Source organism: Dipodomys merriami, unplaced genomic scaffold, assembly GCF_024711535.1.
Source record: "Dipodomys merriami isolate MVZ:Mamm:240054 unplaced genomic scaffold, mDipMer1.0.p SCAF_11, whole genome shotgun sequence".
NCBI classification, from domain to species: Eukaryota; Metazoa; Chordata; class Mammalia; order Rodentia; family Heteromyidae; genus Dipodomys; species Dipodomys merriami.
Genome location: NW_027202382.1, coordinates 2,758,230 through 2,785,853, shown reverse-complemented (window position 1 = coordinate 2,785,853; position 27,624 = coordinate 2,758,230). Strand labels below are relative to the sequence as shown.

The 27,624-nt window shown below is 37.6% G+C and overlaps 1 protein-coding gene across 2 annotated transcripts in view; it reads right to left on the bottom strand.

The window, feature by feature from the left end:
- Window positions 1–27,624, bottom strand: part of Adamtsl1 (ADAMTS like 1) — a 393,459-nt gene that overhangs the window by 53,540 nt on the left and 312,295 nt on the right. For both annotated transcript variants that reach the window (XM_070007848.1, XM_070007857.1), the window contains 2 exons: window positions 23,405–23,532; window positions 3,619–3,747 (listed from right to left, as the gene is read on the bottom strand). In XM_070007848.1, the coding sequence (XP_069863949.1) occupies window positions 3,619–3,747; window positions 23,405–23,532 (257 nt within the window). The remainder of the gene's footprint in view (window positions 1–3,618; window positions 3,748–23,404; window positions 23,533–27,624) is intronic.

Genomic DNA, 27,624 nt, shown 5'->3' with positions numbered 1-27,624 from the left:
TGTGTTTAGATGCCCATTGTGGTTGAGTTTGGAAAGTAGAATTTGAGTAAGTTGTTATCTTCCCTTTTGGGATTTTTCTTAGTTTTCTACAAATTTCTGTGAATACTCCAATATTTTATTATAATGAGAATCTACACATCTACACATTATATATTATAGTTACATTTTAATAATTCCTATCCATCCTTCCAAACTCTGAGCTTCCTGAAATTTTATCTTATTCATGTATGTATCATTGGCTTAGGAAACATCTGATCTAACCTGAACTAGATAGTCAATAAAACACTGTCAATGAATAATGAAAATCACCTCCACACAAAATCTTATATAGGTCCTTATGGAGTCACTTTTCTGTCCATTATTAGTAGCCTGGTAGTTAGTTCTCAAGCTCATGGATTGCTTGACATTGATGATGTTATTTAGAGAATGTTACCCAACTAGTCAGGAGGTCACTAGGACCCTGGCTAGAGATGCAGTAGAAATGACCAAGAACAGGAGAGGGCCATTGGCACTTACAGCAGGAAAACAAGAGCAATTCGTTGTCCCAATTAGCATTTAGCAATATTGTGAGTGTTTGGGCTGGAGATTTAACTCAGTGATGATTTCCTTCTCCAGAAAATTCACTGTGTGTCCTAAGTCAGGCTCTTTCCCACCCACTTTGAATACATGTCTTATTTTACAATAGGTATAATGAAAGAGACACAAAGATTTATTTTTAGTTAATTAGGACTAAGACAAATGGGTATGAGTAAAAACAAATAGAAATATTATAATTCCATAGCTAGGCAAAACCTGGATAGAATAACCTAAGATCTCACTCTAAGATGACCGATGGAGTTCAAGGGTCATGACCCAGGTGGCATGGGAGGAGAACCACACTTGTTCCATTATAACAGTTCTCTCTAGCTCTCTAAATTTTCTTCAACAGCTGAATTCTTTATTTTGTTGCCTGTTCCTCCATTATTCCCTGACTCACACCAATCGTAACCTACAAGAAAAGACAGGGCTGGGAAGTTGGCTCAGTGGTAGAATGCTTGCCTTGCATGCCTGAGGCCCTGGGTTCGATTCCTCAGCACCACATAAGCAAAAAGAAAAAAGCCGGAAGTGGCGTTGTGGCTCAAATGGTAGAGCGCGAGCCTTGAGCTGAAGAGCTGAGGGACAGCGCCCAGGCCCAGAGTTCAGGCCCCATGACCGGACCCCCCAAAAAAGGAAAAAAAAGACAAATGAAGTCTGTCCTATGTAAGAACAGCGTTTCATGGCTGAGACCTGCACTCAGATTGACTGCTCTGCAGAAGAGGTCTGGCAGGCACTACTAGCATCTGTACAGAACGGGCAGCTCATTTGTGACCAGCCCTACCACAGATGTTACTCCCTACCTAACACTGAAGGACCTGAGAAATTTGGTTCAAGAGGGTTTCATTGATGAGGCAGGCTACAACAGCTTTACCAAGGAGAAGCTAATATTCAGCTACAAAGGTGGATTTCAAAAACAGGCATTTTGAAACTATTAGGATATTTCATAGAAAGCAGACTTGGCTTTTTCTTTGGAAACAACATGACCTAGAACAAGATCTTCCTCCTATTTTCTCTTGAATGAGTTTTCTGACATTATGCTGTAAGGTGACGGAGCTAAAATCTAAGGTAGGATACACCAGAGCTGGTACCTCACTGCTTGTCTGCTTTGGGTGTGAACATGTCATGAGAGGGAGCATCTGTGGACAGGGACATCAGGAGACAGTAGCTGTTCGCTGGCACAACAGCCATTCACTTATTCATCCCCTAGTGGGATCATTGCAATTTCTACCCCTAGGGTTCCCTACTTTTCACTTTGCTGTGACTCCCTGTTCCCTGCTAAACCTCTGCAAGACCTCCTCAAGAACACAGTTCTTATGAGCACTGGCCAGCTTCTTTCACAATTCTTATCTACTCTATTACTACCCACTTGCTCAATGCATTCCTTGAATGATTTGAGTAAGCCACAGGTTTGTTCCTAGTTTTATCTCTATCATCTTTCTAATACTCATTCACTTATTGTGTTTTGCCTCTCACTGTCCAGAGTTCAGGTCCAATCTCTCTCTTTTGGACCACTATGATGGCTTCCTGACTGGCTCCTTTGACCAGTGTCTACTTCTTATACACCATGGGTGCTTAAGCATGACTCCTCAACATTATTCTCTCTTTTTGTCTAAAGTCCTTGGTCAAGCATTAAAAGTTTCTGGTGGCTGTAAAGCTACCTTTCTAAGATTTAAGCCTTCTTCACCATTTCTTCCTTCTGAGTTCTGCCTAGACTAAAGCGCACAGGGTTCCCTATTCAACTAGAGGCTTCCCAGCTTCCATGATCTTTTTACTGTTTTTGTCTACTCGGAACACCTTTGCCCCATCCTTACATGTTCAGATTCTATCAGAATGGAAAACTAAGGCTACAAAACAAAACAAAAACTCCTCTAATGATAGATAAATGAAGCAATGAATATGTTAATTAGCTTGATTAACCATTCAGCACTCTATACATCCCATTGTATTCCATAAATGTATTCAACTAGGACTTGTCCAACAAAGAAACATTGGCTGCGTGGTTTCCCCTCATTTGTAATAATTAGAATGAGCCTATAAATCTATAAGTAAATCCAATGGATAGTAAAAGAGAAAAATTACAGTTGGACATGATAAACAGGACTCTAAATAATTTACACAGTGAGACCCAAGGAAGATATTCTTAGGAGAGGATCACAAGGGCTCAATAGCTATGTGCATATGACCATATAAAATGATGCTTATTGAAATGAACTCCAAGAAATGGTAGCAAGAGTTTTTTTTAAATTTTACTTTTTGTGGTTCTTTTTTTCTGTTTTTTTCTCTTTTGTTGCTATTTTTTTATTTCTGTACCATTTGTCTTGTATATAAGTCTATCTGATTTGGGTAGGGGAAGGGAAGCACAGAAATGGTGGGACAAAGTATAAATTAATTCAGCAGTGATATTCATTAGACATTTTTTGGAAATGGACTATACAACTTGGGGGGAAGGTCCTAGGAGGGAAAAAATGGGAAAAATGAGGGAGAGGGTGAAGTGTTGTTCAAAAAGAAATGTACTTAATACATCACCTTTATAATAAAAATAATAAAAAGAATGCTAATTTAGCCAGGCACTGGTGGTTCATGCCTGTAATCCTAGCTACTTAGGAGGTTAAGATCTGAGGATCCCTGTTCAAAGCCAGCCCAGGAAGGAAAGTCTGAGAAGCACTTATTTCCAATTATGTACTAAAAATCCAGAAGTAGAATTTTGGCTCAAGTGATAGAGTACTTCCCTTGAGCAAAAACTTTCAGGGAATGGCCAGTCCCTGAGTTCAAGCCCCAGGACTGATACACACATATACACAAATAATATTAATTTAAACCTCCATCACCTTTTTTTAAAAAGATCTCATTTGCTCTAACCAGAATTAATTCTTTCTCATATAAATTTCCCTTTTCAAAGTGATTGAGGCTCATTCTTTAGCTTTTCTATTAGCACTGAGTTGCTGAAAGCAGAATTTGTTTCTAATTTGTGTTTGCATCGTCCAGCCTAGCACAGGCTTTGGTCACCATTGGAATAAATGAACACAGGAATGAATTTCTCACCTGCAACTTGGCAGTTAATTGTCACATTCACTCCCTGCACTGTTTTGAGAGTGCTTCCTATATCCACTGTGATTGCGGGCTTCTCTGTGTTGACCATCAGCATCCGTGATGTTTTCACCAGTGGCTTTCCTGATGACAGAATGTGAGATGTTAGGAGATGATGGCTGTGGACTTGGGGCACTCTTTTGAGATACAGGATAACCAACAATGAATGAATCATCTTCCTAGGCTCTTCCCACAAACCATGTTTTCTCTTGAAAAAAAAAAAAACTCAATTGCAGATATAAGCCATTTACCCATGTACCCATACCTCTTATTTCCTTTTTATTGAGAGCATTCCCCTGGGCAGATATTCTGGTACTAGGATGGTGAAAGTGGGTTTTGGAATGATGAGTGATGTTTCATTTGCAACTTGGATATTTTTAGATCCTGTTAAATATTCCAGATCCTATTTAAGTATTCTAGTTCAGCTATTCTTCCTCAGGAACCATGCAAGCATGGGGAACAGGGAAGTCTTTCCTTGTTGACAACATATAGAGGTAGAGGTTCTGTTCCTTACTTTCCTTAGTTTCCCAAAAAGGGTTGCCCCTTGCTGCTGGACAGGAGTAAGAGTTCTGGAATCTCCATGGAGAAGCTTTACTACTATTGGAATGTGGCAAGGTCATGACTCTCCAAAATCCACATCACTCCTGGTGGTGGTGCAAATCCTCATCTTCCACCTCCAGGTGGAATGGGGGGGGGTGTGCCTCATTTCAGGTGGACTTCCCAAAAGGGATTGCTATGTGGTGGATGATAGTTGACCAGAGGAGAGTAGTCATTTTCTAAGCATCTGGCTATGCTATCCTTTTGTGGAGAGAATAAGCTTTTAGCCCTTTTTATTTTCTAGTGTTAGGAATAGAACTCAGGGCCTTATGAATGCTAGCACAAGGTCCTCTACCTCTGATCTACCGCTCCAGCCTTTGAATTTTTGGAGACAAGTTTTTTTTTTTTTTATTGTGAAAATACTGTACAGAGGGGTTACAATCACATGGGCAAGATAATGAGTACATTTCTTATCAAGCATTGTAGCCTCCTCCTTTGTTTCCCCTTCCCATACCTTCCCATCCTCCCCCCCCCCACCAAAGTTGTAAAGTCCATTTTTCCACATAACGACTTGTACATCTCATTGTTGCAATGGATCCACCTGTATCCCTATTTAAACGATTTGTTTTTTCCCTTCCCCTCCACAAATTATACCAACCTCAAATACAGTGAAAGCAGGGGTTATACCATGGGGAAGGGACATACAAAGCAACAAAGAAATAATCTTATAAATGTATTAGAAACAATCACCTGAAAGAAAAAAAAACATTTAAATACATATCTTTGGGTTCATTTCCCTAACATTAACTTATCTGACCTTTTCTGCTTGACTCAGACATATACTAGTTATTGCAAATAAGGAAAACCATGGGACCCAAGTTTCTTTGGGGCTGGTTTACTTCACTTAATATAATTTTCCCCAGGTCTTTCCATTTCCTAACAAATGGGGCAATGTCATTCTTTCTGATGGAGGCATAAAATTCCATTGTGTATATATACCACATTTTTTGATCCATTCATCTATTGAGGGGCATCTTAGCTATGGTAAATAAATAATGCTGCAATAAACATAGTCATGCTGGTAGCTTTAGTGTGGCCTTGTTTGTGATCATTTGTGTAAATGCCCAAAAGTGGGACTGCTGGGCCATAGGAGAGCTCTATGTGGAGTCTTCTGAGGAGCCTCCATACTGCTTTCCAAAGTGGTTGAACAAGTTTACACTCCCACCAACAATGCAGTAGGCTTCCCTTCTGTCCACATCCCCTCCAGCATCTGTTGTTATTAGAGTTCTTGATTATAGCCATTCTAACTGGGGTAAGGTGGTATCTCAATGTTGTTTTGATTTGCATTTCTTTTATGGCTAGGGAGGTTGAGCATTTCTTCATGTGTCTATTGGCCATCCTTCTTTCCTTTTCAGAGAAGTTTCTCTTTAATTCTTTAGCCCACTTATTTATTGGGCAGTTGTTTCTTTGAAGATTTGCTGTTGGGGGATTTAATTTTTGGAGACAAGTTCTTATTATGTAGCCCCGGATGGCTTTGAATTCTTGTTTCTCCTGCCTTCACCTCTCCTGTGGCAGCATTACAGGTATGAACCACCATGCTGAGTCTGGTTAGATGTTCTATTTTGAATTTTTCCCCCTAGTACTCATTGGAAATACCTAGAAGCTGGTTTCTTCATCTACAGGTTTGGGATTTATGAGCTACAAGTTTGAGAAATCCCAACAAGTTTACAGTTGTATGAATTGTATGAATGACTCCTAGTTTCCAAGGTCTGTAGCCAACCTGCTTTCCTCTCCCTACTTTGCAGTCTTAGGTACATTCTATGTACCATGTTCAGGGTGTTTAGTTGTACTTAGCAGGAAGAACAGGGAATACTGCAACTATTCCATCTATACTGTCTTCCCGGAAGTGGAAGTCCATTGCACAATATGTTTTAATAGGCTTTTATCAGCTGGGGAAAAATATAGCCTTGCATGCACATGACCATAAAATTCAACAAAAAGATTCATTTACTGAGTACCTTAGGGAAATAAGGGTCCACATGAGATCATTGCATATACCTAAAGCTTAATCTTTTGAAAGTCAAATGGATTTAATTTTGTTTTAACCATTTATAGGCAGGGCATTCTATGGTGCCATTCACCATATGAATGAAGAAACCTTATTTCAGAAATGCTGTTTGGAATCTTAAATCTGCTTTTAAGTTGTTTTTTTTTTCTCTTTTCCTTTATGTTTTCATCCCTTATTCCTTTTGCATGGTCACCTAGCTGTACTTCCTTCTCCCTCCTGTTTTAAAAGTCCCCTAGGAATAGGTAATTAAGCTAACTGGAGCTATATTTAAGAGTGGAAACTTGAATCAGGTCTGAGGAGCTCATGAGAGATCATAGGCTTTCCATATTAATTATGACTATTTAGGGTATTTTTCCCCTTCTATCTTCCACATTTGGGAGTATGAGTATATGACCTGATGTGAACACAATTCCATACTGTATTGATTGTTTGCATAACAGATGCAAGGCTACGATGGGAGATATCAGCAGGTATAACACTGAATTAATAGTGCATACTTAACTCCCTACCCTTTAAACATTTTCTTATTAGTAACATATTGATTGTACAGTGGATATAAGAAGAATTTTTGTGCTACAATCTAATGATATCATAGCTCTGTTTAGAGAATTGCACAGCAAAACTGGTTTCCTTGCTTCTACTCTTTTTCTTTTTCCTTTTTCTTTATTTCTCTGTCCTCCCTCCCTCCTTCTTTCTTTCTTTCCTTCCTTCCTTCCTTCCTTCCTTCCTTCCTTCCTTCCTTCCTTCCTTTCTTTCTTTCTCTTTCTTTCTTTCTTTCTCCCTTCCTTCCTCCCTCCCTCTCTCTTTCTTTCTTTCTTTTCTTTCTTTCTCTAATTCCTTCTTTGTCCCTTTTTTCCTTTCTTTCTTTCTTTCTTTCTTTCTTTCTTTCTTTCTTTCTTTCTTTCTTTCTTTCTTTCTTTCTTTCTTCCTTCCTACCTTCCTTCCTTCTTTCTTTCTTTCTTTCTTTCTTTCTTTCTTTCTTTCTTTCTTTCTTTCTTTCTTTCTTTCTTTCTTTCTTCTTTCTTTCTTTCTTTCTTTCTCTTTCTTCTCTCTCCCTCCCTCCCTCCCTTCCTTCTTTCTTTCCTTCCTTCCTTCCTTTCTTTCTGTAGGTTCTTGTTAGTTAGCCCAGGATAATCTCAATCCTCCTGCCTCAACCACTCAATTGCTAGAATTACAGGTATGTTCTGCCAGGCCTGGTTTCTTGCTGTTACTCTTGCCTCACTAGTTTCTTCCTGTGACAACCAGAGTGATATTTCTAAAATATGAGTCAGATTATACAGCTTTTCCACTTAAAATTTCCAGTGCTTTCTCATGACCAAATACTTTCTACAAAGTAAGCCCCAGTTGTTTTCCTCTCCTGCTCACTGAGGCCACACAGGCCATCAATCACTGAGTTCCAGCATGCTGGCTTTCCTCCACCCGAGCAGCTGGCTGTCCCTTGTCCCCCGACATCTTCCATCTACTGACATCTACACGCTGTTTTTCTGGTCATTTGTGTTGCTGTGTGTGAAGCACATCACCTAATGAGGTCTTCCCCAAATGCTTCATCGCAAACACTACCCCTTCACTTCCTTTTCTGGTATTATGGATCTCACTGATATGCATATTGTTTTCCTAAGGGACCTGTATAATAATTTTATCTTATTTATCTGTACATTCTCTGCATCCTTTTCTCCCACTTCACATCACCATCTGATCTCCATAAAAGCATAATAGTTCTTTTATTTATTCCTGCTACCCAGACCTGGCACATGGTAGGTCCTCAGAAAATACTTAAATTAATCAAATATGTATGCCAGGTTATGTAAATTACATGGAAAAATTTCTCCACAGAAACCTTGAGATATAGGCAGGTAAAATATGACTGTCTTTTATATAGACAAGGAATTGAGACTTAAAAAGTATGCATGGTTTGTTCAAGACCACATAGTTGGCAAGTAGCAAGGTCAAACTAGACAGCAGATCTTTGACCTCAAATCCAGTGCTTGTGACAGGGGGTAGCAAATCCTCGTCTGCAGACTGGCTGCCTCAGAATCCCCAGGGCCCTTGTTAAAAACAACCTGTCCTGCTCCAGTACAAGAGCTGCCTCACTGTATTATAAAAACAACTGTGCCAATGGGGAAATGAGGCGACGGACCAGAGTTTTAGACTTACAATTACCAAGTTATTTTTCCTACAGGAATTTTAATAATAAAGGTGGGTTTTATAGCTGCAAGTGTATAGCTATAAAATTCAAATGTCACTGAATTAAATCCAGCCCTTAATTAATTATGCTGAGCTTTTGCTGAAAAGTAATGGCCCCTTTTCCTGTCAGCAGAGGTGCTGTTATTAACACAGACTACTTCTTACACGTTCCTGTTGGCTTCAGGAACCATTTCTAAAACAAAGTTACCTAAGTATTCATAATCAATGGAAGTTTGCAACAAAATCAATGCTCCTTAACCAATCAGTCCTTTTACCTATATTAAATAAATGCCAATATATATTTAGTTTCACTCTTCATGTACTATACCTGAGGGTGTATGGAAGTGGGGGTGGCATGGGTGGTTAGACGCATTAGTATTTGTTTTCAATATGATTCTGGATGATAGCGAAATACAACCAGTTTTAATATATACTGCATGCTCCATCACATTTTTGTTTTGCAGCTTATTTCTGTCCTTGGTGGAAGTACTGATTCTCTATCAGAGTCATTCAAGTTGAAGGTTTTCCTTTGATGGGAAGCTAAAAGAAATTATCACAAAGGAGGAGGCTACAATGCTTGATAAGAAATGTACTCATTATCTTGTCCATCTAATTGTAACCCCTCTGTACACTATTTTCACAATAAAAAAAGAAATTATCAGAGGCTGATCGTAGATCATGTGGATGATCATGTGGGCACTGAGTTTTGCTATGTAAGAGCTACCAGGAGACACCAGTGCCTATGTTTGTTGTGTGATTAAAATCATACTGATATCAACTAGTATTGTTTAATTATAGAAGTTAGCTAGGAAGAACAATGATGGGTGTGGTGGTGCATGCCTTTAATCTCAACTCCTCAAGAAGTGGAGTAAGACTAGATGAAGTTAGCATGAGACTGTCTGGGGAGAAAACAACAAAACTAAGAGCAAAAAGATCAGAGGCATGGGTCAAGTGGTAGAGTGTTTGTTTAGCAAGTACTGACATTGAACTCAGTACTGTTTATGCAATACTAAATCCAATCTCCAGTACTGCAAATCAAAAGAAAGAGAATTAACTAAGAAGAAACAAAAAGTAAAGATGCAGAGTGGAGTGAAATGATGAATACAGTATTTTTTGTAAGATGATGTTAAAAGTGATCATAGAAAAAACAGAGCAGGTGAAACAGAAAAAGTGTCATGAGAACAAAGTCACCATTATAGAACCTGCATAGCATGAGTTGCATACCAGTCCCAGTACTATGCACATAAGCACCCATGTAAGTTTAACAAACTATTATTAGGCTTTGGACGAATTAGTAAGCAAAATTGAAATCCAATCAGAAATTGATTGGGTTTATAGATAATTGACTTAAAAAATCATTGAATGACTTTATTGAAAAGGTCTTCCTTTCAGTTCTTCAATATTGGGAGTCACAAATGTCATCTGAAAGTTATTTTATTCTACCCTTAGCCATCAAAAATGAATTGTAGTCCAAAGATTTTAGATTTTTTTCTGTTCATCTAGAAGTGATTTAGTCTAAGACATGTACATGTGTACTCATTCTCATGAACAGATTAGCTAGAGATGACTGGGGAAATGAGCAACAATAGAAATAAGGACTAACAGGAGGTAGGTTTGGATATTGCGTGAGTATTCTGGAAAGGATATATAAATTGTTAAGTGGGTTTAAACTTCTGAAGCGCAATCCAGGGATTGGCAGTCTTCCTAGAGTACTGTATGATACAAAATTTAAGGTTATATTCATCAAGATTGAGTAGCAAAGCATGCACATTAACATAGTGGTAGACTGAAGTGTGGAATGAAGAGTGAAAGCCTACATGTCAAGTGTCTGGATTCCATCATATGACTACAGAGTCTTAGGCAAGTTATTTTACCTCTCTGTGCCTTGGTTTTCTATATCAATTATTGTTGAGTAAAATAAGTAAATTTGTACATATGAGTCTATTAGGACAATACTTTTTAGCACAATATAGCATTTTAATACATGGTAGCTTCACCAGCATGATCTCTTTTACAACCTAATGAGGAAATACTATGAAGAACGGTAATGGGAACTACTGTTAAATTAGGAGACACATAGTAAGGAAAAGGTCAATGAAAAAAGGTCAAAAAAAAGAGGACAAAGAAGGTGGGAGGAGAGAAAGTGAATCTGTCACCGAGTAGGAGCTAAAATTCTTCTGTTTTGAACTCTGAGAGAGTTTCAATATATTTAAGAGAAGAAATAATTTCATTGTGATATATTCTCTCTAAATAGATATCAGTATCTAGACAGAGATAGAGAACTGAAAAGGCACATAAAGCTGGTATTTTTGGTGACCCAGAAGAGTCCCCATTTGCTGAGAAACTATGAAACCATATATGCCAGTTGACTTGTAACTTCCATGAGACTGTTCAAGAAGACTGCTCTGATATCATGGCATACCCAAGTCTCAATTAAAGAAAATAATAAAGAAGAGAGTGAAAAGAGGAAAAAGACAGGTAAGGACATATGAATGTTTACAAACAATTGCTTTAAATTACCTAGTTTATACTTCTTAATTTACCAACAAAGGGGGAAAAACATTACCAGTCTTTGCTTTTCTACATTTTCAATATGAATAAAATTGTCTGTTTTAATTAAAAACACAATTGTGCCTAGTAATAAAAATATTTGACTAGGGGCTGGGAAGGTGGCTCAGTAGTAGAGTGCTTGCCTTTCATGCATGAGGCCATGGATTCAATTCCTCAGCACCACATAAGCAGAAAAAGCCAGAAGTGGTGCTTTGGTTCAAGTGGTAGTGTGCTAGCCATGAGCTGAAGAGCTCAGGGACAGTATCCAGGCCCAGAGTTCAGGCCCTAGGACTGACAAAAAAAATTGAATATAAAACTATTTGAATTTAAGAGCTGGGTGCTGGTGGCTTATGCCTATAATCTTACCTACTCAGGAGGCTGAGATCTGAGGATTGTGGTTCGAAAAGTCCACTTGATTCTTATTTCCAACAAACTACTCAGAAAAAGTCTGATATAGTGCTCTAGCTTAAGTGGTAGAGTGCTAGCCTTGAGCAAAAAGAAGCTCAAGGACAGCACCCACACCCTAAGTTCAAGTCCCAGGAGCAGTGCGCACATGCGTGCACTTGCGTGCATATACACACACACAAATCAACAATATGCATTTGACATGAGTTATAATGGATATTGCCTACTAATGTCTAGAGACTATTTCTTGCTAGCTGGAAAACTTCAGACACTTACTACCAGGCAATTCCAACATGAATTCCTTTATCATGGATAACAGTCATATAAACACGTGAGATTTTTTTCTTTGCCTGATTTTCCTTCCACATATTGGAACTCAGAAATTAACTCTTTGCTGTACAATTGTTTTCCTTTGATGATCTATTTAGCTTCCACTTCTTAGTTCCTGAGTCAGTATTTGAGTTTTCAGTCAACTCTATTCACTTATGGTTTTGGAGAACATTTCTTCTCATCTGTTATTTGATCTAAGACATCGCTGAAAACGCTGTACATCTTTGCCATCTAGTTTCTTTTCCCCATATGCGGTGTGGGGTCAGATTTCAGTGTTAGTGCAGGTAAGTGGGGTTCATAGCTGGTAGTTGTGGGTGGGAAGTGCTGTCCTTCACAGAACTCTAAGGTCTATAAGAGACCTTTATAAACAGAGTGCATCTGTTTAAATATTCTCTCTTTACAATGAGGAGACATATTTGTAGTTCTGAATCAGCTTTTAAATTTGGAAACAAGGCAAATAGTTGCCCTGGAATCATTTCATTCTATTTTAAGCTCTTTTTTGAGTAATATTAAGAAATAAATATTTCTCTCCCATCTAAACCATCATGTCTAATCAAGTAAATTTTGATAACACCGTAGTAAATCCTTTGGCCATCTCTGGGAAATAATGCATGATATAAAAGCAGAGATATAGAACATAGAACATTTATTCAGAGGGTACTGATTGCCTCCAGGGTTAGAACACCAATATGTTCATTCAAAAAAAAAAGAACTAAAAAATTGAATCTGGCAAGTTTAGTTAAAAACAAAATGATAAAGTGTGTTGTTTAGAAATTGTTTTTGGTTTGACTTCTTTAGAAAAATTGGAAGGTCTACTAACAACATTGATTCCTTCATCACTACCCCTTTTTATTTTTCCAAGCAGTGACATGAAAATGAGCTGTGTCCTTCTGAGAGGGCACAGTTGGTAGAATAATGACCTATAATGACCTTGTGAAGATGCCATATCCTAATCCCTGTGGCATGGCAAAGGGGAATTAAGGTTGCAGATGGAATTAAACTTTAATCAGCTGGATTTAGAGAGATGATCCTAGGTTATCTAGTTTGGCCCAGGCTAATCATACAAGTTGTTACAGGAAGAAGAGGAGGGTAAAGAATGTGTAGAGAAGGCAACATGAGAAGGGCTCAACTCACCACTGCTCACTTTGAAAATGGAGGCCAAGAGCCAATGAATGCAATGGCTTCTAGAAGCTGAGAATGACACTTAATTTATGAACAGTGACTATAATCTTATGTCCTATGGAACTAAATTTTTTCCATCAACCTGAATGAGCAGACAAGGATTCTTTCTTAGAGCCTTCAAAAAGGAATACAGATCATCAACACCTAGATTACTGCCAGTCCATCTTCTGATCCAAAGAATTATAAAATATTTGTATTGTTTTAAGAATTCTAAATATGCAGCAATTTGCTGTGTCAGAAATGGAAAATGAAGACTCAGTCTATATACACTGTCTACATCACAATATGTAGGTACAACAAAGAAGCCATCTACATGGATAATAAATATAGAAAAAATTTAATTATGCAAATATAAGCTAAAATCTTAATAAAATATTCTTCTGCCCATGAGGATTGTTCTAATAAAGTTGAAGGTAAATAATGAGTGTTGGTAAGGATGTGGAAAAACCAGAGGCTTTATACATTGCTGATAGGAGTGTAAAATGGCATAGTCACTTTGGAATATATTTGGCAGTTTTCACTCATGTAATCTAATTTACTTGGAAGGCAGAGAGCAGGAATATGGAGGTTCAAAGCCAGTTATGGCAAAAAAGTTAGTGGGACTCAATCTCAACCAATATACTGAATATGGTAGCCTGATTTTATCATCTCAGTTATGTAGGAGTAATAAACAGAAGGATCTCAGTCCAGTTTAGGCCATATACTGTAACCCTCAAAAGGTTAATATAAAGGAACCACACAACTGAGCAAGCCTATTCTTAGGCACATATTAGCAAAAGAAAAATAAACACATGTTTACACAAAAACTTGTACATGTATTTTTTTACTACATTATCATTCATTACAACTAAAAAGCAGAAACAATTCAGTAAATGAATAAAAAGTGGCCTATATATACAATGGACTATTGTTTTACTATAAAAAGGAAGGAAGTATTCTGTAAAATAGTTGGCTATAAAAAGGAATATAACATACATGGGTACATCTTAAAAACTAGTACCTGAAAGGTAAGGGGTGGAGTCAATGGGAAGGGGTAGATTAACAAAGAGAGGAGGAGTAGGGGAGAAAGTAATCATAATAGTCAATGTACATCCCATGAAATTAGGAAAATGGGAGGGAAAGTATGGCTTGTGAGGGAAGGGGGAAATGATGAAAGGGATGATATCAATCAAGGTGCATTGTATTCCTAACTTGCTTTATTTAATGGCAACTCTTTTGTACAAACACTTTAAGATAGTAAAAATACAATTTAAAGAAAAAAAGATGTTTTCTCAGAAATACAGTTGAATTGTGTACTTCAAGTGGATGAATTGAATGGCATATAAATTATATCTCGATGATTTTGTCAAGAATAGAGGAAACTTTATTTTGCAGTGATATTTACAAAACAATATCAATTTGTTAAATACATCTCTGAATTGTGCACTCAAAAGGAGTTTTTGATTATAGCTCTAGAAAACTGGAATGCCAGGTTTGAACTGATTCAAAGGTCTTCTCTTAAAGGCCATCCAGGATTAACATTGTGGCTACTAATTAATGATCTTGCATAAAAATGAGGGAGAACTTGAATTTCTTTGCATGTGACATTCTGTTTAGCTGGGGTGTCCAGTACAAATATTGTGGAGTCATTAGACATAAGGAAATAAGACTCAGGCATCCCTCTCCTGAACATTCCCTGGTGTCATGGCTTTCTTGGCCTCTCCTTGAGACCATGACGTATCCTTTATAGACATTTAGACATATTTGCAGTGCTTGTGTGTCAGGCTATCATGTTCCTGTCACTATTACCTCTTCTAATTCTTCTTCTGAACATGAGGATCCCTCAGGAGAACAAGATGGTAAGTAATTATTCTATCATAATTTCTTTTTCATGTTTCACTGCAGAATGCTGAAGAAGGGACACCATATTTAACATGGCCCTGTGACACAAAGCCTTTTCTAAAGACTGTCAAACAGGATATGGCACACCCTATTATCTGCCCAGCCACCCATCTATGCATCCCACTGGAATTGTTTTTCTGGGTTTGAGATGGGTTTGCTTGAATCATTTGTATTCCCTTGTTTCCTCCAATCTATCAGGAGCCGTGCAAGTTGGATTTCCCTGCTGTACTCTCATCTGTTTTAATGTGAGTCCTGTAGGAGTCTTTGATGTGCTTTCTATAGTTCTGTGCTTGAGGAGAAGTTAAGAACTTGGCTATTTAGCATCCTACCAGGTAATTAGGTTCCCTTAATGGCAACTTGAATCAGTCAATGGCTATTACCACATGGTTCTGTGTATCATTGGCACATGGTCAAACCTGTCTACATTTCTTTTTGATCTAGTGCATGAACACATTTTCTTTTGTCAGTCTTTGCTACTTACACAAAGATTCTCTCTGAACCTAACTCACTCTGCTGTGATTAACAACCACTGTATGAAAAATTCAGAAATGTGCATTTGAAATGTCTTGTGTTATGAAAAGCTTACACAATTGCTTGTCTTTTATTGAAGCCACTAAATCATGATGAGGAGGGGCAGAGAAAGAAGAATGTCAAGAAACTACCTTTTATTTTCCCAGTGAGGCTTCTCTGATCTCTTTATTAGACACAATATGTGTCAGCTACTCAACTCACAAAAAGGCAAAAGAACATTCTAGGAGAGGCAAATATTTTGTTTCTACTTTCCTGTGAAAACTTCAGATGAGCTCATTTGTGTTCTCTCCTTTAAATGAAAGATACACCCATTTCTCAGCCTTCATTTACTTCTCATTTTCCATTGATGATGTCAGGCAGGCCTTATAATATCTCTTTTGTGATCTTATAAAATCAAGGACAACTAAAAAACATTTCACTTTTGGCTCTCATCCATGGTCCACACCTGGAGAGGCTCTCATCTGCATTGGTAAATGAAGCTAAATTCCGCTGGTTCAGACCAAAGCCGTTTACCAGGAAACAACTGCTTTCCTTCAAAATCCTGCCATTAAGGTTGGAGTAGTTTCTAAGCACTGTGGTTGAGTGGGGAATGTGACTGGCAAGGTAGTTCTCCAATCTCTCTGCTTGTACTGTGTATACCAGAAATTCCTTTTTACCTACTCCTGTTAATACACCAAGAACTCAATATATAAAGTCTGTGATGCTTTGGTTACAGTCTTGTAATCCTCTGCTTTAATCCTCTCCTCCATCATAAACTACTCTCATATCCCATGAGTCATGAAAAAGACAATCAACTAAGTAAACTTAGGATGTAGGAATTGTGTACCACTGGGTTTACCTGGCTATGATCAACTTGGATTGCCCAGAGAGAGAGAGAGATAGAGAAATTCTGGTCATCTCTATGCTGAGAGATACATAAGATAAAATCAAGATAAAATGATGGAGAAATTTGGATAGAAGAAAAAGGCACTAAAAACAATATTTTGCAGATCTAAACAGGGCAGAACAAGGAAGGCGTGGTGGAATTGGCATGTTTGCAACAAAATAGTGTTTCCATCTTTAAAGACAAGTTTTGTAGTGAGTAAACAATGGAATTAAATTGAGCTGGATTGGTGGAATCTGAAGGGCACTGAATCGAGTGTGTGTATAGGCGTGGGGAGGGATATCTTGCTTGTAGGCCAGCAAGAGTTCATTGGGCTTTCTCCCCTGTGATCCATGTGAAATATTCCTTATCATAAGCCACCTCCTTTGCTCTGAATCCAGGTACTCTGAGCACTTTCCAGATGGTGAATTCAGCTTCCTTAGCACTGAGATAAAGCTGCTCAAAAGCAGAACATTTGTGAGCATTCTGGTCACTAAACAGGGGTCTTCCATACCATAAAAATAAGTTAACGTTGGTTTTATGCATTATTCTTATTTACAATAATACTACTATCTCACAATTTTGAGTGCTTGCTGTCTTCCAGGCATAATTTCAAGCATTTTATATGAATATAGAGTGTATCTAATCCCCGTAAAAATGTGGTGAGTCAGGTATAATTATCATCACCATTTTTCAGATGAAAAATTACGTCAGCAAGTATAAGGAAGTTGCGCAGGGTTCTACAGCTCAGGAAGAGACAGAGTCATGATTCAAATGTACACGTTGAGGTGTCAGAGCCAACAGGCTTAACAGCCAGGCTATGCCTAGACTTGTGGCTTATTATGAACAATTTTTCCTGGATTTGGTGAACATAGAGAACTGGCAAGACTTAAACTCCACACTTTTTTAAAAATGACATCATGAGTACACCTGATTATCTTGAACCTCAAAATAATTTTTTTTTGTTACACTTATACTTCAGGTAAAACTTGCAATTTCTTGAAAAGAAAAAAAGATTGAAATTTACAATAAGGATTTGATTGCAAGTATACTAATTCCCATTTGCAAAATGTCTAAAGACAAATGCTGAAAAAAATACTCAGAAACAAAGTAGGCTCCCTGTTTTCTGATCTCCACCAAGGGTGTATTTCAACCAGGGTGTATTTCATTTCAGAAAAGCTAGAGGAAACATTGTCCTCATTGGGTGTGGACAATGAATGTGGACAGTGTTTCTGGCATTGAGCTGTGCTCTTCCTCATATTTGCAACCTATGTTACCTTACAACAATTCTGAAATAGTATCAGTTCCATTTTTTCATTTGACTGAGATCTAAGACCCAGTGAGGTGCACATTGCAGGAGATCATATAGATAATAAGCAGTGTAATTGAAATCAAATTTAGAAGTGTTTGAGATCCATTTCCTCCCCCAAATTTAAGTTTCATTTAGGTCATATGTTATATCCTACTAAGTAGCATCTAATTTTTTAGAGACAGAGGCTGACCTTGAACTCAGGATCTGACAGTTTCAGCCTTCCAGTGCTAGGTTTACAGGCATATGTAACCACAGTTAGCTTGAGCAGGATCTTGATGCATACATTCAGCATACGTATTAGCAATTTTTCCATTCTAGGCAAGTATGTACTAACCTGTTGCTTTAATTAGTCTGTAAACATCACAGAGCACAGAACTCTGGTTTAATTTACTGCTCTATATCCCACAATACTTGGTGGAGGGTATGCTTAAAACAGCAACTTGTGAAACACTTAATAATGCAAACATAAGCCATAGCACAGGTGTGGATGGTGATCCCAGATAAAGATGCAAATACAATTTTACAGCAACACACACATTTCCACACTCTACTTTTCAGACAGGCTGCTTGATGGATTTGCCAGCAGATCTGAACAAACCCCAGCAGCTGAAATGAAGGGCCTCGGCTCCCTAAGCCCTGGGTGTGGTGTTTGCAATCATACTTCATTGGTCAGCTCCTTTGCGCCCCTTCTCTGGTTCCTCTTTAACTACTCTGTTTTTCTTCCCTGGTTTTGAATCTGTTGGCAGCATCCAATAGATCCTCTTCAAAGAGCTGAAGACAGGCCTAATGTTACTATTGCCTTGTTTAATTCCAGACAGGTTTGCATTAATCTCATTACATTAGAGTGAACAAAGGGTATTTAATCTGTGACAGAGATGAATCTTATCTGGACAAATATAAACAAGAGAGTTAATCCTGTAAGTGCCATTATTTGCTAGCAGTTAGACGGATGCAGTAGTGCCCTTGGTTAGACAAGTTGGAGGGTGGACAACAAAGGAGACTTTAAAAGATTGGGGTTGAACATCTGGATTCTGTATACAGAGGAGAATGAAGACTGAAACTGGAATACATTAGGGGAAAGAAAACGTATTCACAGAAAAAGCAGACATTAATAGTATCAGTCTCTAATCCACTCAGAGCCTCTTAGTTTGCCTTTCTCATTGTCAACTTTCATCTTTCTTATAAAGCTGCCTGTTAAATGTCCCTTCCCCCCAAAAAGAGGTCCCCTCCCAGATCACCTCAGGTCATGGGGGCAAAAACACTGTGGCAAAACAGATATGCAAGGGAGTAGCATGTGTGACCAGAGTACAGTGTGACAACATAATCCCCACATGGACAGATGAGGTCAGTGTGGGGTGATGTTGGTTTTTCTAACATTTACTGAATCATCTGCTGGGAGCAGCAATTGAAGAGAATAGATGCAAACACATGCAACACATCACCACAAAGACTGTAAGGCCCAGATCTGAGAAAAAGAATCTTATTTTGATAGGATCAGGGGGGTAGCAGAGACTAGAATGAGCTGGGTATCAAGAGACCTCAACAACAAATTGGAAAGATCTGAAACCAACAATTTAATGAGATGCCTGAAGCTCCTTGAAAAAGAGCAACAAGCTAAACCCCAATCCAGTAGACAGAAACAAATAATTAAAAATTAAATCAGAATCAAATGAATTAGAATCCCCCCAAAACATAGAAAGAATCAACAAAACGAGTTGGTTCTTTGAAAAAAATTAACAAAATTGATAGATCCTTAGCAAATCTTATCAGAAAAAAGAGAACACACCCAAATAAACAAACTCAGAGATGAGAATGGAAACATCACCACAGAACCACAGAAACAATCAAGATTCAGAACATTATAAGGGAATACTTCTCAAACCTTTATGCTAATAAGTTAAGATGATTTAAACCAACCTAACAGACCCATAACAACCATCAAAATAGAGACCTCCCACCAAGAAAAGCTCAGGACCGGATGGATTTACAGCTGAATTCTACAAGGCCTTCAAAGCAGAATTCACACCAATACTCCTCCAACTCTTCAATGAAATTGAAAGTGAAAATTCACTACCAAACTCTTTCTATGAAGCCATCATAACCCTTGTCCCAAAACCAGTCAGGGACTCATCAAAGAAAGATGACATGAACATCGGTGCAAAACTTCTCAACAAAATTTTGGCCAATCGATTTCAACAACTCATCAAAAAATTGTACACCACATCAAACAGGATTCATTTCAGGGATGCAAAGCTGGTTACGCAAATTGATTTGATACACAAATCAATTAATATAATTCATCACATCAACAAGAGCAAGGCTAAGAACCACATGATTTTCTCAATTGATGCAGAAAAAGCATTTGATAAGATCCAACATCCCTTTATGATGAAGGTGCTGGAAAAACTAGGAATCCATGGAATATTCCTCAATATAATAAAGGCTGTGTATGACAAACCTACAGCCAGCATTATAATTAATGGTGAAAAGCTAAAGCTATTTCCTCTAAATTCAGGAACCAGACAAGGATGTCCATCTCAACACTTCTCTTCAATTTAGTAGTAGAATGCCTAGCTACAGCAATAAGACAAGATGCAAACATAAAGGGGATCCAAATAGGGAAAGATGAAGTAAAACTCTCCCTCCCTCTTTGCAGATGACAAGATCTTGTGTTTAAAGAACTCCACGGACTCCACTCCCAAATTACTCGAGCTGATCCAAAACTTTGGCAAAGTAGCAGGGTATAAAAATTAACCCTCAAAAATCAATGGCTTTTCTGTATGCCAACAATGAGAAGAGCGCAGCTGAAATCAGGAAAGCAACTCCTTTTGTAATAGCCCCATAAAAAATAAAATACCTAGGAGTTAACTTAAGAAGTGAAGAAAACTTTAAAAACCTGAAAAAGAAAATTTAAGCAAATTAAGAAAATTTAAGGAAGTGGAAAAACCTCCCATGCTCCTGGATTGGAAGAATTAACATGAAAGTGGCAATACTTCCAAAGGTATCAATGCGATACTTATCAATATTCCAACCTCATTCTTCAATGAAATAGAAGAAGCAACTCAAAAATTCATATGGAAAAATAAAAGACCCAGAATAGCAAAAACAATCCTTATAAGAAACAACAGTGCTGGAGGAATATCAATACCAAATTTCAAACTCTACTGAAAAGCCAGAGTAATCAAAACAGCTTGTCACTGGCACAAGAACAGACCTCAGGACCAATGGAATAGAATTGAAAACCCAGAAATGAACCCACAGATCTATAGCCACCTAATCTTCAATAAGGGAGCTAAAAAATAGAATGGAAGAAAGACAGCCTCTTCAGTAAATGGCGCTGGCAAAATTGGTTAAACACCTGCAGAAAATTAAAGCTAGATCCTTATATATCACCCTGCTCCAGAATCAACTCCAAATGGATCAAAGACCTTGAAGTCAATGCAGACACCCCGAAAACATTACAGGAAAGGATAGGAGAAACTCCAGGGCTCCTTGGCACAGGCTGAAATATTCTTAATAAAGACCTAGAAACATAACAAATCAAAGAAGGGTTGGGCAAATCGGATTGCGTGAAACTACAGAGTTTCTGCATGGCAAAGGACATAGTTAGCAAGATCAAGAGAAAGCCCACAGATTGTGTGAAAGATCTTCACTAGCCATACAATGGACAAGGGTCTCATATCTAAAATATACTTAGAACCAAAAAATTAAAACCCCAACAACAAATCCTCAAAGAAATAACTGCCTAATAAATAAGTGGGCTAAAGGCTTAAAGAGAAACTTCTCTGAAGAGGAAATAAGAATGACCAATAGACACATGAAGAAATGCTCAACTTCTCTTGCCATAACAGAAATGCAAATCAAGACAACATTGAGATACCACCTCACCCCAGTTAGAATGGCTATAATCAAGAACTCTAATAACAACAGATGCTGGAGGGGAACCCTATTGCATTGTTGGTGGGAGTGTAAACTTGTTCAACCACTTTGGAAAGTAGTATGGAGGTTCCTCAGAAGACTCCACATAGAGCTCCCCTATGACCCAGCAATTCCACTTTTGGGCATTTACCCAAACTATCAAAAACAAGGCCATATTAAAACTACCAGCACAATTATGTTTATTGCAGCATTATTTACCATAGCTAAGATATGGAGCCAACCCAGATGCCCCTCAGTAGATGAATGGATCAAGAAAATATGGTATATTTATACAATGGAATTCTATGCCTCCATCAGAAACAATGACATCAATCCATTTGTTACAAAATGGAAAGACTTAGAAAAAATTATACTAAGTGAAGTAAGCCAGGCCCAAAGAAACATAGGTCCCATGGTTTCCCTTATTTGCAATAACTAGTATAAGTCTAGGACAAGCAGAAAAAGTCAAAAGCTATGTACATATGACCATATAAGATAATGTTAAGTGAAATGAACCCCACGATAGGGACACAAGTGTTTTTTTTCTTTCTTGCTATTATTTTTAATGTATTTAAAATGTATTATGTGATTTTTTTGTTTCTTTTGTATGTTCCTCCCTCATGGGAGCCCTGCAACTTTCATATACATTTTTCTAATTTAGGGAGGGGAAGGGAAATAACAAAATGCTTAAATAAGCATACAGGTTGACCCACTGTAACAATGAGATGTACAAGACACTATGTTGAAAACAAACTTTACAACTTGGGGTTCAGGAGGGAGGAGTTGGGGAGGTGGGTTGGGAAGGGATGGTAGGGGAAAAACAAAGGAGGGGGTAACAATGCTCGAAAGGAAATGTATTCATTACCTTACTCCTGTAACTGTAACCCCTCCATACAGTATTTTTCAATAAAAAACATGTATTTACAAAAAGAGACCTCAAGTTCTCTTCTCCTGCCACTAACTGGGCAACTGTGTGACAAGGTTGTCTGGCCTTTGAGAAATGAAGGTGTTAGTCCAGCTGGTAACAAAAATCTATTTCAGTTTCAAAGGCAAGGGTTTGTCCCTTATAAAAGAACATTACTGGTGCCAGTGGCTCACATCTGTAACCCTAACTACTCAGGAGGTTGACATCTGACGATCAAGGTTTGAAGCCAGTCTTGGCAGGAAAGTCTGTGAGCTTCTTATCTCTAATAAACAAGCAAAAAGTCAGATGTGGAACTGTAGCTCAAACACCAGCCTTGAGCAAAAAAATAATCCCTAAGAGACAGCACCCTGGCCCTGAGTTTAAGTTCTAGTACTGGCACGTGTACGCGTGTGTACATGCGCGCGCGCACACACACACAAACACACACACACACACACAAAAACACACACACATTACTACCAGGTCATAGTAGGGAAATTTTGTATCCTGAGTTGTTTTAACATCTGTGGATAGAGGCAGAGTGCTGTTATTAGAGCTAGAGGTTGAAGTAAGAACAATCAGATAGAAGTTCTGGGAAACAGTGTTGCTGCAAACCATGAGCACAGATTTTTACTTGTCCATACACCTTAAAATCTTTTTTTTTTGGCAGCAGATGAAACAAGGAGAAATCACAGGATCTCTAAAGAATATGTAGCAATCATAGTGCACAATTCATGTTCCCCAATATAATACACATTTGCCATATCATCTTTGCTCATATTATTTTTTCTACCCTGAATATATTCTCCCTTCCTACTTACAAAATTCTCTTTACCCCATTCCTAAGAGCTCCCATCAGGAGAAAATGGTTTTTATATATTTTGTGGTTATCGGTTATGGCCCTTACTTCTTTCTACCTCCCAATGAACTTTAGATCCATTATGACTAGAATACAAACTCCTTGAAGGCAGAATAAGTATAGGTCAAGTTTATCTATGTGGTCCTGGGCAAGCCTAACATATTGTAGGCACTCAATAAAAGTTTCTGAATCAAACTGCACAGGGATTTTCAGATTACCTGCTAATGTGACAGCAATGGAGACTGAGTCATATCCCAAGGCATTTGTGGCATTGCACGTATAGAAACCCACATCAGCTTCCACTGGTGCCAAGATTTGTAAGGAGTCATCAGGCTGCAGGAGAATCCTGGAGGAAGAGAAAAGAAATTTAAACCTAGTTAAGTCAGCTGACTTTTTTTTGCCATTCAATATTGGGAAGACTGGTAGGAAGCTCAGGGGTTATGGGCAATACAGTACTTTAACAACTGAGAAACTAGCTAAGACATTCAGGAGTTTCACCTCTCTTGGTACTTCCAATGGTGTGATTCTGATGACAATACCAAACAAGAAAGTTTTGATTGCTTTTAAACATACTGCTTGCTTGATCTAAATACTACTACTAGATACTTCTAGTTGGAGTACATAGCATATATTCACTAATTGCACATGACACGCACAACACCAGAGGCAAGGGAAGATGCTAGAACAAATGATTTAGGTAGATATTGAGGGAAGGCTTATTAAGGAAAACGAAAAGGTATGAAGAAGGCATAGAGCTTGCTCGGTAGCTGGAAAGTGGGTAGGATTTGATGCAATAGAAAGAAGCATCTGTTAAGGAGAAGAGAGAAGAAGTCTGAATGCAAATATTGATAAAGGATTACAATGCACACATTTGAGAGAAATTTTCTGTGTAACTCTCTCAGTTCTGTTGTCTTCATTTAGCCTATACGTATTCTAAGCACAACATGCAGTTTTTCTTTCTTGCTTTAATTCTCACAAAACCGCACAGGTCCCTTTGTAGAGAAGAATGACAGCAAAAATTGCTCTTTTGGGTCAGGGAGCAAAAATTTCAGAATAATCATTGTCTAGTTCAAACACTTTACCCAAAAAGAATTATACAAATCAAACTGTGAATGCCTGCAATGAGTTTCAAAGCATGTTCCAATTTCAGTTGAGTTTTCTTTCCTGGATTTATGCCATTTCTAGTAAGGACATGGCACATGAGAGTAGAGAGGCAGATTAGTGACTAATGGTGGCTCAAAGCCTATGCCTTCGTGCTTCTTGAGGCTGACAGTAATTAACATGGGTATGTGGAAGTGGGGATCTAGAAAGGTCAGAGAGAAACTCAAAAGAGCTAGTACCCAACCCAGACAGGGCCTTAGGTCAACAGGCTATTAACAGAAATGGTTTTGTGACAACTTTTGAGCTTCTAGAGTCAGTTATTTCCATCTTAGTGATTCTTTCCACCTCTCTAGTTTGAAAAGGCTCAAAGAAGTGGTCACACAATATTATGTTAACATCCATCCCTAGGAAGCAAGTAGGCAATGAGGTAATTTCTCAAGAAGTGGGAGGAGATAGCCTAAGATCAGAAAAAGTTGTAAAACTTGCTAAATTTAACACTACTAGTCATTGCTCCTGCCCCAGCAACATTTTCCCACTAGACAATTCTTTTTATTTTTTCTTCACCCTTGTCCTTACTGGATCTTTGTAGACTATATTGTTTTAAGTTTAGCATACCTTCTGGGTATCTCTCAATTGTTCTGAAGTGAGTGACCAGTATAGCAATGGATCAGTCGTATCAGCTCTGCTTTTGGCCTTGGGCCTATTAAATTGCTATTTTTATCTAGGTCAGAGGAAATGTAAACCATAGGGGAAATAAAGCTTAAATCCAATGAATCGAGTTAGGTATGAACAATTCTGGTAAAAATGGAGATGAAAAGGTAACACTTTTGTTAAAAGAGATTTTTGGATGATTTGTACTTGCTTCAGTACCACTGTACATTATCACCAGTATTATTGTGAATAGGCACTGCGTAAGGACTGAAACAAGAAAGCTGCAGGGTATTGCAACAGAATCAATCCATTCACTCATTCATTTATTCACCCATCAAACATTAACTGTTTCTAAAAGTCAAACAATTACATGTTTACTTCAAAGATCCTAATGAGAGAAAGATGATTGTATTGTGTACTTATTTTTTAATAGACCACACAATACTTTAGGTAATAGCAGCAATAGTTCTTATCAGATGCAATGGAATCTTATTAGAGGCAAAATAATGCAATATTACTGCTAAGTCTCTTCAGGTGTTCAAGCTGTTTTAGATTAACCAAAACAAAAACTGACTTTATGATTTAAATCTTTATGATGTACTAAAATTATGTATACATCCATAACAATTTCTAAACAAGAATAACAAAAGCAGGCTTCATTACATTTTAATAGACTTGACTACTCAGGATGATTGAACTTAATAGGTTACTATGAAGTTTCATCCCTAAGAAGGCAGAGATGAAAATTGCTAAATCTCCTAAACCGTTAGGGAAGTTGCCTCCTTACAACTGGTGGCATGTCTCTTTTTTTCTATAGAAAGGATTCTTAAAATACTTTGAGCAGGAGGCTCAAACAGTTCTGTTGAACTTTATTTTGGTTCTGCTACATTTAAGTAAAATGGCCATCACAAATCTCTTCTATGGTTCAGCTTTCAACTTCTAAAACTCAGTTGAAGTATATTTTCTGCTCAGCAGCGGGAATTGTTACACTAAGACAGATAACTTTCAAGCCATCCTTTGGTATATTTCTAACGTCTCTTGTTGATAATACAGATTGGATACCTGGTGGTGGTGAATTAAACGTGTGTGTGGCTAGAAGGAGATTATGAAGGAGTAGGAGGACACATAATATTGGCCAGTGTTCCAGTTTATTAGATTTTTTTTTTTTGGCATGGAACTAATGAATGTATCTGATCTCAAGTAGAAGGTAGAAATTCCTTTCTTATATGGGGCTTGAACCATTTTCTAGGTGGGGTTAACTTTTATAACTCAGCTTTGCGGGGCACTCACATTGCTGAGTGAGACACAAAGCTTTTTGCCCAAGTCTGAAGCTTGAAAAAGTATTGCTACGGAAGTAGTGAAGAGAAAAGAGGAAATCCATAACCATAAGGATTTAAACCAGGATACAAGCAGTGAAAATAAAAAGAAAGAACAGAGATCACAAGATTTAACATTTGTGTATGGTTTTTATCCTATAAACTATGTATAGAAAAACAAAGAAGCTATACTCTTTGCCTTTATAAAAATCTTAAATATTTTTCTAAGGAAAAAAAACCCTACATGGACTTGAACTGGTCATTTGTTGTGCTTATTTATAGTCATAAAAATAAGCTCTACCCTTTGTACAGTATGTTCTCAAATAAAATAAAATACAATTTAAAAAAAAAATAAGCTCTAGAGCTCAAAGGTAGTTAAGCTACTTGGAGATTGAGTCAGAGTTTGAATCACAATTTCTTGTTTTTGGCTCAGCACTTTTTCTCTACTTTGGGGTCTTTGGGGACATTGAAAGATTCAATTGTTTAATCATGCTGTGTTTTGTAGTCAGAAACTGCCCATAAGTTGTGTCATAGGCCATCTGGACATTCTATTTCTTTCCCTAACAATCTGCTAAAGCACAAGTCCTTTTAGAGGTAAGGAAAAATTTAGCTCCTATTGTTGCTACATTCTGTCCATAAAATTGGTAGCTTACATTATGGAATTTTATTCATCCATTAGAAAGGATGATAATATACAGTTGTAAAGAAATGGAAAGAAGTGGAAAAATTATATTAAGTAAATCAGTCCCAGAGAGATAAAGGTTGAATGTTTTCCTTCATAAATAGAAGTGAGAATTAGCTTATAAACTTATAAATAAATAGAATGGGTGGTATGTGAGTGTATACAAATGTATTAACCAAAATATGGTAGATTCAAGGGAGAACTCAAACAGTGTAATTCCTTAGAAAGGCAAAGTAGAAGTTCAACAAAATAAATACCAGGATATGGGAACTTGGAAAGGAGTGGGGTTATCGGGAGAGAGGTAGATGAATGAAAAGGAGATGTAGGGAGAGTGCAGTCAGGAATTCAATGTACATATATATATATATATATATATATATATATATATATATGTCACATTTTCTTGATCCATTCTTCTACTGAAGGACATCTGGAATTCTATGCCTTCATCAGAAACAATGACACTGTCCCATTTGTTGGGAAATGGAAAGAATTGGAAAAAATAAAATTAAGTGAAGTATGCCAGACCCAAAGAAACATAGGTCTCATGGTTTCCCTTATTTGCAATAATTAGTATACATCTAGAATAATCTTACCAAACAAGCAGAAAAGGCCAAAAGCTATGTACATACCATATAAGATGATGCTAAGTGAAATGAACCCCAAAATATGGACACAGAGGTTTTTT